Source organism: Pleurodeles waltl, chromosome 11, assembly GCF_031143425.1.
Source record: "Pleurodeles waltl isolate 20211129_DDA chromosome 11, aPleWal1.hap1.20221129, whole genome shotgun sequence".
Lineage (NCBI taxonomy): Eukaryota > Metazoa > Chordata > Amphibia > Caudata > Salamandridae > Pleurodeles > Pleurodeles waltl.
Window position 1 is genome coordinate 1,025,707,129 of NC_090450.1, and position 13,480 is coordinate 1,025,720,608.

The 13,480-nt window shown below is 47.8% G+C and overlaps 1 protein-coding gene across 1 annotated transcript in view; it reads left to right on the forward strand.

Moving 5' to 3' along the window:
- The window catches only part of DHX37 (DEAH-box helicase 37), a 520,920-nt gene that overhangs the window by 284,207 nt on the left and 223,233 nt on the right, over positions 1-13,480 (forward strand). Inside the window, exon 16 of the mRNA XM_069215377.1 lies at positions 11,062-11,294. Coding sequence (XP_069071478.1) covers positions 11,062-11,294 — 233 coding nt within the window. The remainder of the gene's footprint in view (positions 1-11,061; positions 11,295-13,480) is intronic.

Sequence of the window (13,480 nt, forward strand, 5' to 3'; positions counted from 1 at the left end):
GTAGGGAGATGGACCACCTCAACAGTTTAGGATTTTCACCTTTCATTTGCATCAGCCATTTGAGAGGTCTGTGGTCGGTTTGAACTAGGAAGTGAGTCCCAAAGAGGTATGGTCTCAGCTTCTTCAGGGACCAAACCACAGCAAAGGCCTCCCTCTCAATGGCACTCCAACGCTGCTCCCTGGGGAGTAACCTCCTGCTAATGAAAGCAACAGGCTGGTCAAGGCCATCATCATTTGTTTGGGACAAAACTGCCCCTATCCCATGTTCAGAGGCATCAGTCTGCACAATGAACTGCTTAGAATAATCTGGAGCTTTGAGAACTGGTGCTGAGCACATTGCCTGTTTCAGGGTGTCAAAGGCCTGTTGGCAGTCCACAGTCCAGTTCACTTTCTTGGGCATTTTCTTGGAGGTGAGCTCAGTGAGGGCTGTCACAATGGATCCATATCCCTTCACAAACCTCCTGTAGTACCCAGTCAAGCCAAGGAATGCCCTGACTTGAGTCTGGGTTTTTGGAGCTACCCAGTCCAGAATAGTCTGGATCTTGGGTTGGAGTGGCTGAACTTGGCCTCCACCTACAAGGTGTCCCAAATAAACCACAGTTCCCTGCCCTATCTGGCATTTGGATGCCTTGATAGAGAGGCCTGCAGATTGCAGAGCCTTCAAAACCTTCCTCAGGTGGACCAGGTGATCCTGCCAGGTGGAGCTAAAGACAGCAATATCATCAAGATAAGCTGTGCTAAAGGACTCCAAGCCAGCAAGGACTTGATTCACCAACCTTTGGAAGGTGGCAGGGGCATTCTTTAAACCAAAGGGCATAACAGTAAACTGATAATGCCCATCAGGTGTGGAGAATGCTGTCTTTTCTTTTGCTCCAGGTGCCATTTTTATTTGCCAGTACCCTGCTGTCAAGTCAAAGGTACTTAGGAATTTGGCAGCACCTAATTTATCAATGAGCTCATCAGCTCTTGGAATTGGATGAGCATCTGTCTTGGTGACAGAATTGAGCCCTCTGTAGTCCACACAAAACCTCATCTCTTTCTTTCCATCTGTGGTGTGAGGTTTGGGGACTAAGACCACTGGGCTAGCCCAGGGGCTGTCAGAGCGCTCAATGACTCCCAATTCCAGCATCTTGTGGACTTCCACCTTGATGCTTTCCTTAACATGGTCAGACTGTCTAAAGATTTTGTTCTTGACAGGCATGCTGTCTCCTGTGTCCACATCATGGGTACACAGGTGTGTCTGACCAGGGGTTAAGGAGAAGAGTTCAGGAAACTGTTGTAGGACTCTCCTACAATCAGCTTGCTGTTGGCCAGAGAGGGTGTCTGAGTAGATCACTCCATCTACTGTACCATCTTTTGGGTCTGATGACAGAAGATCAGGGAGAGGTTCACTCTCTGCCTCCTGATCCTCATCTGTTACCATCAACAGATTGACATCAGCCCTGTCGTGGAAGAGCTTAAGGCGGTTTACATGGATCACCCTTTTGGGGCTCCTGCTTGTGCCCAGGTCCACCAAGTAGGTGACCTGACTCTTCCTCTCTAGTACTGGGTAAGGGCCACTCCATTTGTCCTGGAGTGCCCTGGGAGCCACAGGCTCCAGAACCCAGACTTTCTGCCCTGGTTGGAACTCAACCAGTGCAGCCTTTTGGTCATACCAAAACTTCTGGAGCTGTTGGCTGGCCTCAAGGTTTTTGGTTGCCTTTTCCATGTACTCTGCCATTCTAGAGCGAAGGCCAAGTACATAGTCCACTATGTCCTGTTTAGGCTCATGGAGAGGTCTCTCCCAGCCTTCTTTAACAAGGGCAAGTGGTCCCCTTACAGGATGACCAAACAGAAGTTCAAAGGGTGAGAACCCTACTCCCTTCTGTGGTACCTCCCTGTAAGCGAAAAGCAGACATGGCAGGAGGACATCCCATCTCCTTTTGAGTTTTTCTGGGAGCCCCATGATCATGCCTTTTAATGTCTTGTTGAATCTCTCAACTAAGCCATTAGTTTGTGGATGGTAAGGTGTAGTGAATTTATAAGTCACTCCACACTCATTCCACATGTGCTTTAGGTATGCTGACATGAAGTTGGTACCTCTGTCAGACACCACCTCCTTAGGGAAACCCACCCTGGTAAAGATACCAATGAGGGCCTTGGCTACTGCAGGGGCAGTAGTCGACCTAAGGGGAATAGCTTCAGGATACCTGGTAGCATGATCCACTACTACCAGGATATACATATTTCCTGAGGCTGTGGGAGGTTCCAGTGGACCAACTATGTCCACACCCACTCTTTCAAAGGGCACCCCCACCACTGGAAGTGGAATGAGGGGGGCCTTTGGATGCCCACCTGTCTTACCACTGGCTTGACAGGTGGGGCAGGAGAGGCAAAACTCCTTAACCATGTTGGACATATTGGGCCAGTAGAAGTGGTTGACTAACCTCTCCCACGTCTTGGTTTGTCCCAAATGTCCAGCAAGGGGAATGTCATGGGCCAATGTTAGGATGAACTCTCTGAACAGCTGAGGCACTACCACTCTCCTAGTGGCACCAGGTTTGGGGTCTCTGGCCTCAGTGTACAGGAGCCCATCTTCCCAATAGACCCTATGTGTTCCATTTTTCTTGCCTTTGGACTCTTCAGCAGCTTGCTGCCTAAGGCCTTCAAGAGAGGGACAGGTTTCTTGTCCCTTACACAGCTCTTCCCTTGAGGGTCCCCCTGGGCCTAAGAGCTCAACCTGATAAGGTTCAAGCTCCAAAGGCTCAGTTCCCTCAGAGGGCAGAACTTCTTCCTGAGAAGAGAGGTTCCCTTTCTTTTGCTGTGTTGCAGTTGGTTTCCCAACTGACTTTCCTGTTCTCTTGGTAGGCTGGGCCATTTTTCCAGACTCCAGCTCTACTTTTTCACCCTGTGCCTTGCATTGTGCTCTCGTTTTCACACACACCAGTTCAGGGATACCCAGCATTGCTGCATGGGTTTTTAGCTCTACCTCAGCCCATGCTGAGGACTCCAGGTCATTTCCAAGCAGACAGTCCACTGGGATATTTGAGGAGACCACCACCTGTTTCAGGCCATTGACCCCTCCCCATTCTAAAGTAACCATTGCCATGGGATGTACTTTTCTCTGATTGTCAGCGTTGGTGACTGTGTAAGTTTTTCCAGTCAGGTATTGGCCAGGGGAAACCAGTTTCTCTGTCACCATGGTGACACTGGCACCTGTATCCCTCAGGCCCTCTATTCTAGTCCCATTAATTAAGAGTTGCTGTCTGTATTTTTGCATGTTAGGCGGCCAGACAGCTAGTGTGGCTAAATCCACCCCACCCTCAGAAACTAGAGTAGCTTCAGTGTGGACCCTGATTTGCTCTGGGCACACTGTTGATCCCACTTGGAGACTAGCCATACCAGTGTTACCTGGATGGGAGTTTGGAGTGGAACCTTTCTTGGGACAGGCCTTGTCTCCAGTTTGGTGTCCATGCTGTTTACAGCTATGACACCAGGCCTTTTTGGGATCAAAGTTTTTACCCTTGTACCCATTGTTTTGTGAAGAGGCTCTGGGCCCACCCTCCTGTGCAGGTTTTTGGGGGCCTGTAGAAGACTCTTTACTATTTTTAGTTTTGGTTGTCTCATCACCCTTCTGCTGGGGAGTCTTTGTGACCCCTTTCTTTTGGTCACCCCCTGTTGAAGTCTTGGACACCCTTGTCTTGACCCAATGGTCCGCCTTCTTTCCCAATTCTTGGGGAGAAATTGGTCCTAGGTCTACCAGATGCTGATGCAGTTTATCATTGAAACAATTACTTAACAGGTGTTCTTTCACAAATAAATTGTACAGCCCATCATAATTACTTACACCACTGCCTTGAATCCAACCATCTAGTGTTTTCACTGAGTAGTCAACAAAGTCAACCCAGGTCTGGCTCGAGGATTTTTGAGCCCCCCTGAACCTAATCCTGTACTCCTCAGTGGAGAATCCAAAGCCCTCAATCAGGGTACCCTTCATGAGGTCATAAGATTCTGCATCTTGTCCAGAGAGTGTGAGGAGTCTATCCCTACACTTTCCTGTGAACATTTCCCAAAGGAGAGCACCCCAGTGAGATCTGTTCACTTTTCTGGTTACACAAGCCCTCTCAAAAGCTGTGAACCATTTGGTGATGTCATCACCATCTTCATATTTAGTTACAATCCCTTTAGGGATTTTCAACATGTCAGGAGAATCTCTGACCCTATTTAAGTTGCTGCCACCATTGATGGGTCCTAGGCCCATCTCTTGTCTTTCCCTCTCTATGGCTAGGATCTGTCTTTCCAAAGCCAATCTTTTGGCCATCCTGGCTAACTGGATGTCCTCTTCACTGGGGTTATCCTCAGTGATTTCAGAGGTGTTGGTCTCTCCTGTGAGGGAACCAGCATCTCTGACTATTATTTTTGGAGTCAGGGTTTGAGGGACCCTGTTCTCCCTAGATAGGACTGGTAGGGGGGAATTGTCCTCCAAGTCACTATCCTCTTCCTCTGAGTTGCCACCCTCAGAGGGGTTGGCCTTTTCAAACTCTGCCAAAAGCTCCTGGAGCTGTATTTTGGTAGGTTTGGGGCCCATTGTTATTTTCTTTAGTTTACAGAGTGACCTTAGCTCTCTCATCTGTAGATGGAGGTAAGGTGTGGTGTCGAGTTCCACCACATTCACATCTGTGCTAGACATTATGCTTCTAAAAGTTGGAATACTTTTTAAGAAACTAAAACTGATTCTAGAATCTAATTCAAACTTTTAACAGACTTTTAAACTCTAAAAGAAATGCTAAACAGGATCTAACACAAGGCCCTAGCAGGTCTTTTAAGAATTTAGAAAACTTTTCAAATTGCAAAAATCAATTTCTAATGACAATTTTGGAATTTGTCGTGTGATCAGGTATTGGCTGAGTAGTCCAGCAAATGCAAAGTCTTGTACCCCACCGCTGATCCACCAATGTAGGAAGTTGGCTCTGTATGTGCTATTTCAAAGTAAGGAATAGCATGCACAGAGTCCAAGGGTTCCCCTTAGAGGTAAAATAGTGGTAAAAATAGATAATACTAATGCTCTATTTTGTGGTAGTGTGGTCGAGCAGTAGGCTTATCCAAGGAGTAGTGTTAAGCATTTGTTGTACATACACATAGACAATAAATGAGGTACACACACTCAGAGACAAATCCAGCCAATAGGTTTTTATATAGAAAAATATCTTTTCTTAGTTTATTTTAAGAACCACAGGTTCAAATTCTACATGTAATAGCTCATTCGAAAGGTATTGCAGGTAAGTACTTTAGGAACTTCAAATCATCAAAATTGCATGTATACTTTTCAAGTTATTCACAAATAGCTGTTTTAAAAGTGGACACTTAGTGCAATTTTCACAGTTCCTAGGGGAGGTAAGTATTTGTTAGTTTTACCAGGTAAGTAAGACACTTACAGGGTTCAGTTCTTGGTCCAAGGTAGCCCACCGTTGGGGGTTCAGAGCAACCCCAAAGTCACCACACCAGCAGCTCAGGGCCGGTCAGGTGCAGAGTTCAAAGTGGTGCCCAAAACACATAGGCTAGAATGGAGAGAAGGGGGTGCCCCGGTTCCGGTCTGCTTGCAGGTAAGTACCCGCGTCTTCGGAGGGCAGACCAGGGGGGTTTTGTAGGGCACCGGGGGGGACACAAGTCCACACAGAAATTTCACCCTCAGCGGCGCGGGGGCGGCCGGGTGCAGTGTAGAAACAAGCGTCGGGTTCGCAATGTTAGTCTATGAGAGATCTCGGGATCTCTTCAGCGCTGCAGGCAGGCAAGGGGGGGGTTCCTCGGGGAAACCTCCACTTGGGCAAGGGAGAGGGACTCCTGGGGGTCGCTTCTCCAGTGAAAGTCCGGTCCTTCAGGTCCTGGGGGCTGCGGGTGCAGGGTCTCTCCCAGGCGTCGGGACTTTAGATTCAAAGAGTCGCGGTCAGGGGAAGCCTCGGGATTCCCTCTGCAGGCGGCGCTGTGGGGGCTCAGGGGGGACAGGTTTTGGTACTCACAGTATCAGAGTAGTCCTGGGGTCCCTCCTGAGGTGTTGGATCGCCACCAGCCGAGTCGGGGTCGCCGGGTGCAGTGTTGCAAGTCTCACGCTTCTTGCGGGGAGCTTGCAGGGTTCTTTAAAGCTGCTGGAAACAAAGTTGCAGCTTTTCTTGGAGCAGGTCCGCTGTCCTCGGGAGTTTCTTGTCTTTTCGAAGCAGGGGCAGTCCTCAGAGGATGTCGAGGTCGCTGGTCCCTTTGGAAGGCGTCGCTGGAGCAGGATCTTTGGAAGGCAGGAGACAGGCCGGTGAGTTTCTGGAGCCAAGGCAGTTGTCGTCTTCTGGTCTTCCGCTGCAGGGGTTTCAGCTAGGCAGTCCTTCTTCTTGTAGTTGCAGGAATCTAATTTTCTAGGGTTCAGGGTAGCCCTTAAATACTAAATTTAAGGGCGTGTTTAGGTCTGGGGGGTTAGTAGCCAATGGCTACTAGCCCTGAGGGTGGGTACACCCTCTTTGTGCCTCCTCCCAAGGGGAGGGGGTCACAATCCTAACCCTATTGGGGGAATCCTCCATCTGCAAGATGGAGGATTTCTAAAAGTTAGAGTCACCTCAGCTCAGGACACCTTAGGGGCTGTCCTGACTGGCCAGTGACTCCTCCTTGTTATTCTCATTATTTTCTCCGGCCTTGCCGCCAAAAGTGGGGCCTGGCCGGAGGGGGCGGGCAACTCCACTAGCTGGAGTGTCCTGCTGGGTTGGCACAAAGGAGGTGAGCCTTTGAGGCTCACCGCCAGGTGTGACAATTCCTGCCTGGGAGAGGTGTTAGCATCTCCACCCAGTGCAGGCTTTGTTACTGGCCTCAGAGTGACAAAGGCACTCTCCCCATGGGGCCAGCAACATGTCTCGGTTTGTGGCAGGCTGCTAGAACTAGTCAGCCTACACAGATAGTCGGTTAAGTTTCAGGGGGCACCTCTAAGGTGCCCTCTGTGGTGTATTTTACAATAAAATGTACACTGGCATCAGTGTGCATTTATTGTGCTGAGAAGTTTGATACCAAACTTCCCAGTTTTCAGTGTAGCCATTATGGTGCTGTGGAGTTCGTGTTTGACAGACTCCCAGACCATATACTCTTATGGCTACCCTGCACTTACAATGTCTAAGGTTTTGTTTAGACACTGTAGGGGTACCATGCTCATGCACTGGTACCCTCACCTATGGTATAGTGCACCCTGCCTTAGGGCTGTAAGGCCTGCTAGAGGGGTGTCTTACCTATACTGCATAGGCAGTGAGAGGCTGGCATGGCACCCTGAGGGGAGTGCCATGTCGACTTACTCGTTTTGTCCTCACTAGCACACACAAGCTGGCAAGCGGTGTGTCTGTGCTGAGTGAGAGGTCTCCAGGGTGGCATAAGACATGCTGCATCCCTTAGAGACCTTCCTTGGCATCAGGGCCCTTGGTACTAGAAGTACCAGTTACAAGGGACTTATCTGGATGCCAGGGTCTGCCAATTGTGGATACAAAAGTACAGGTTAGGGAAAGAACACTGGTGCTGGGGCCTGGTTAGCAGGCCTCAGCACACTTTCAATTGTAAACATAGCATCAGCAAAGGCAAAAAGTCAGGGGGCAACCATGCCAAGGAGGCATTTCCTTACAGTGTACATTTTGATTGGACCAGGCAAAGCTTCTAATTTAATAGGCTGAGCTGGACAAAGGATATCCGCGAGTAGGTCAAGAGTTACTGGTTGAAGACGCCTGATCTACAACCACAAATGCTATGAATGTAAAATGTTGCTTATCCCGTATGTATCTGTTCGTACTGTGTGGTGTTGTAGATTCACGTGTGCTGAGTATTCTTTTCCGGAGCTTGTGACTTCGGATCTATCCTCTTATTACTCAGTCCACAGTGCTCAGTACTCATTGTGCATAGCAGGAGGCTCACTCAACACCCCTATTACACTCTCCCCACTGCTGCAAAAAACTGTCTAACATGCAGTTGGTGCTCATTGGCATTGTTACTAAAAGAGGAGTCCGCTCAAATTATGACTTGAAAGCGTCTGCAAAGAAGAGCAATTTGCAAAGGTCTGAGTCCAACACCAGGTGGCAGTAGTGTGCAGAGCATGTGAATCTACAGCACTAGATGCTACGAACGGAGGCTTATCCGGGAAGTAACGTTTCCCTTAGGGATATCTGAGACATTCTTTGGCCACAATGATGTTTGTTTCAGGGAACCTAAACTTGTTTGCAGAAAAAAAACAATCTTAGGTTGACTCTATTTCTTGGTTCATTGTAGTATTCGGGGGAGGGATCATGAGTTACTTCAAAACCAAAACCTATTCATCTTGGAGCATCCGTACGGTAGTACAGTCTGTAAAACCACAAAATTGTGTTTTCCATTTTTGGTACTCAGGATAAGGACTTCAGTAAACTGTGACTCGTGCTTTTAGATTTACATTTTTAGTGATAACTGTAGGAAGCTGGCCTGGTGTGTGGTGAGCACCTGTGGTGTTATCTCCTTATACCAGGTCCAGGTATCCCCGATTAGTGAGGTGAAGTCAGTGTCTAGACGCCAGGCTCTCTAGAGGTAGCTGTGGATGAGCATCCAATACTTATCTAGGAGACATGCAAAGCTTATACAATAGCACAATACGCACACAGCACTTACCCACATGAAAGAACCACACAGCGTTACAAAAATAAAGGTACTTTATTATAGTAACACAAATACTGAAATACTGTATAGGCAATACTCCACTAGGAGGTGAGTAAACACACTACTATATACACATCAGAAGTCGGTGATTACCATAGAAAGCAATAGCGAATAGTAAAACAGTAGAAAATAGTGAAGGCCCTAGGGGGGGGACCAAACCTTATACTAAGGAAGTGGAATGTGAAAGGCAGTCCCCCACCTATGGAAGTGGAAGCAGTAGAGGGGAGCTGGAGGAACTGGCAACCCCAAAAGGTAAGTACCAGGGTGCCCTCCAGCGACCAGGAGAGAAGAGGTAAGTACCTGGTTTTTCCCCAAACCTGCAGGGGAACTTTGGTAAAGGACTGTGCACGATCTTAGCAAGACTGGAAGAAACCAGAGTTGAATCCTGACAGAAGAGGACCTGCAAAGAAGGGGACCAAGTCCAGTTCCAGTTGGAGAGTTCGGCTGTGGCAAGAGTCACTACCCACCCTTCTATGGATGCAGGACCAGGTTGAGGGTAGATGAAGAAGGTCAGCAGTGCCGCACAGGAGCAGAAGAGGAGTTCCAGAAATGTTGCAAGTGATGTTCCACGTCAGCAGTCATGATGCAGATGGTCAGTGGTGCTGGAAATCCAACAACAAGCCTTGGCAAATGCAAGGGTCAGAGAAGAAGGTTTGCAAGGCTGAAGAGGACCAGCAAGGCCCAGGAGACTGGACCCAAGGAGGGGAGCCCGAGGTGACCCTCAGCAGCTGGGAGAGTCACAACAAGGGGAGGCAGCCCTCACAGGCGACCCACTGGCAGCAGGCACAGGAGTCACGATGATGCCCACTCAGCACACCTGAAGAGGAGTCCGATGACGTTGGAGCAGCAGACAGGAGACTGTGCTGTGCAGGGAAGAGTGCTGGAGGCTGGGGCTACACGGAGCCTGAAGATCCCTTAGAGGAAGAACAAACAAGCCTTGGTAGCTGTGCACGGGGGTACTGTCCTGCGAAGAGAGGCAAGGGCTTACTGTCTCCTAAATTAGACAGCTGGTAGAGAGGATCAAGGGGAGCACTCAGACCACCATCTGTGATGCACGATCCACGCAGTTCCAAAGGAGAGAGGATCCATGCAGCCGGTCGTTGTTGCAGTTGGTGCCTGCGGATGCAGGAGAGTGTCTCCTTCACTCCAAGGGAGATTCCTTCTTGCTTCTTGTCCAGGCTGAAGACTCGTCACCCTCAGAGGATGCACAGCCAGGGAAATGTTGCATTTGCTGAAAGGAGCTGGAGAAACAATGTTGCAGAGCGGAGTCTTCGCTGGAGTTACAGATTGTCAGTTCCTGGAGGTTCCAGTTGCAGTCCCAGTGGCCAGAAGATGCAGAGGAGTCCTGCTGGAATCTTACACTTCGAATCTGAAGACTCACCGGGAGGGAGATCCTGAATAGCCCAGGAAGGGAAATTGGTCACCTAGCAGGGTGACCACCTATCAGGAGGGGGCTGTGATGTCACCTGCCTGACCTGGCCACTCAGATGCTCCCAGGGACTTCTGCCTTCCTTGGATTCACGATGGCAGAATCAAGTGACCACCTGGAGGAGCTCAGGGCTCCACCCCTGGGGTGGTGATGGACAGGGGAGTGGTCACTCCCCTATCAATTGTCCAGTTTTGCACCAGAGCAGAGACCGGGGTTACCTGGACTTGTGCAAACCGGTTTATGCAAGGAGGGCACCAAATGTGCCCTTCAAAGCATACCAGTGGTTTGGGGAGGTTACCCCGCCCAAGCCATGTAACATCTATTTCCAAAGGGAGATGGTGTTGACTCCCTCACCCAAAGGAAATCCTTTGTTCTGCCTTCCTCTGCTTGAGCTGGTCAAGCAGCAAGAGGGCAGAAACCTGTCTGAGTGGTGGCAGCAGTGCGGGCAACCCGGAAAACCCCAGAAGGCTGGTACAAGCAATGGTGGGAGTCCTCTAAGGGGCCCCAAGTGCATGGAACCATACACCCAATGCTGGAAACAGTATTGGGGTATGATTGCGACAGGCCTACAGACACATTTTGCATGGGCTCCCATGGGTGGCACAATACATGCTGCAGTCCATGGGAAACCCCTGGTACCCCAATGCCCTGGGTACCTAAGTACCATATACTAGGGACTTATATGGGGGCACCAGTACGCCAATTGTGGGGTGTGCTAAGTCCTAAGCAACTACATTTTGAGTGAGAGAGCACAGTCAGTGGGGTGCTGGTTAGCAGGATCTCAGTGAACACAGTCAAAAACACACTGACCGCAGGCACAAATTGGGGATAACCATGCCAAAAAGAGGGTACTTTCTTACAATAACTCATTCATTGTAATTTATTTTTTACCATCAATGTAATATGTAATTAATTTATGGCAGACAAGTCGCATAAACATAATGATGTTTTCTCAGGTCTTCAGGCCAGCGCCAGAGGGGACCAGGCTTTGTGTTGTAGCCACGAATGTCGCTGAAACATCGCTGACCATCCCTGGCATCAAATATGTGGTTGACTCTGGAAGAGTGAAAAAGCGCTTTTATGACAAAGTGACAGGCGTTTCATCCTTTAAAGTTACCTGGACTTCTCAGGCTTCTGCCAATCAGAGGGCAGGTAGAGCTGGCCGCACGGAGCCTGGGCACTGTTATAGGTAAGTGGCCAGAGGTCCTTTTCCGAATTGATGCACAGAGTCTGTATGCCTCACTGCTCATTGTTCAAGTATAGGCAGGTTTCAGTGCGCTATTGTGCCGTGCAGTTGGCATAGTTAGGTATGGTAACAAAATCTTACTTTCAGGGTTCAAAAGCCCTAGACATTAACTGTAAAACTGAAGGTTAAAGTATGTTGCAGTAAGGTATGATAACCATGTGTTACTTGACATTAAAAATAATTCTCCCAGAAATACACTTTAAAAACAATTATTAAAGTGACAGTATAGTTAGGTGAAAATGCCAGTTAAAACATAACATTTTAAACTGAAAAGGCCACTGAGATTCACCAGTTATAGTTAACTAAAGTGACTATAACTTGCGCCTTGGCCAGAACAGAATGATCAATTGTGTTGGGAGGTGGAGGAGAGGTCCCAAAGTGTTAAAACTCCCTCCCTCCGTCGTCCACCAGCATTCTACGATCGTCTGTCTACCAAACAATAGGTTCTGAATTCTTACTGGGTCTGAAGCCCTGCTGCATAGAATGCAGGAGTTTATTAGTTTTAGCAAAACTTTGAAGCTGAAGGTTAACTGTTTTTTGGAGTGATTAGTAAACAATAGCAAAAAGGAAAATAGCCCCCTAATTGGATGTACCTAAGTCAGTCCGATTAGTTGGGGGATGAACGCCTGCACTTTAAAAAAAAAAAATCCTTGGGCTTGCCCCTAAGCTAGAGCGGAATTGAGAATTTATCTCACAAATAATCACTCTTGCACCTAAACTTGACTTCCAAAAGTGGTCGGCAATGGGATCATCTTTGAAGCTGGACATACAGCTGCTATCAATCGGATTTTCATATTTGAATTTCTTGAGCTGTGAAGTTGAGTGATAAACCCAATGAGGGGTTTCTGTTTTGGAATCCCATTGCTTGTTATTTAGCTTGTCTCTAATTCTGTTGATTGTATTTAAAAAAAAAAAAAAGTGATAGATTGTGTATAAGGTCATGCGATGGTATGTTATGATTTGAGAAAGGGGATTTCTCTAGGTTTTTATTTATTTACTATTTTATTTGAGTTATTCTTAGCACTAAGGAAATTTTGGGCCATAGTAATACCTTACTATGGTGGTTACCACTCTTGCTCCATTCAGATTGGACTACGGCAACGCTCTATGCATGGACATTCAGAAACAACTTCTTGTTAAACTCCAGGTGCTGTAGAATCAGCATCATCCTGGCTCGTGACGAAGATTCCAAAATATCAGTCTGTTTCCCTGGGCAAGCTTCATTGGCTTCCAGTGGCTAAGAGAATAGAATTCAAAGCTCTTTACATAGCTTTTAAGACTTTGCATAATATCAGCCCTCTACATATCTAGGACATATTTGTTATATACACTGTCCCGGAAGCTCAGATCTACGGAAGCCAAGCACCTAGTGCTGCCAAGCATCTTGGGGAGTTAGAAGTTTCTTCTTCAGAACAGGTAAACTGTGGAAGTACCTTCCCACGAACCTAAAGAATTGTCCTAACGTATTGTTGTTCAGGAAATCTCTTAAGACTTGCCTCTTTAGTCACTAAGGTGCTTATCTTGCTCATGTCCCTTTTGCGCAAGCCCCAAGACGCCTCCAGGCATTCGAGCGCGATATAAATTAAAACATCAAATCAAACCTTTTAGTTTATCCAATCCACTACCCCCTGCATGTTTATGGTTAAAAGTTTTGTCTTGGGTAGGGCCGAAGCCATCTAGAATAGAGTTTAGGTTAGCATTGAGGGATGACGCAAAGGTCGTAGTCTGTAGAATCGACATGTCTGGCAAACGAGTTACAGATTGGTGTTGTTTTCAAACCAGCCGTAGCTGAAGCGATAATAGACAAAGCCCTGGTTCTCACTACTGTTCTCTGTATAGGATTAGTTTGCTTAGAGATGGCGATCTTTAAACTTCAAAAATATTAAGGGGCCGGACAGACTAGTGGATTTCTGAGGAGGCTGTAAATTAAACTGAGTTGTTAGCAACAAAGATTAAATAGAGTAGATGGCCGGTAATATGGCAAGAGCCAACCACCTGCTGCGTCAGCTTTAAATACTTCTTCATATTGTGGACCTCATTGAACATATAGGGCTGGTTAGGTCCTCGGTCCTCATCGTAGCAGAAACGGACATAACACAGAGTTCTTCTATCCGAGCTCCAGAGTTCAA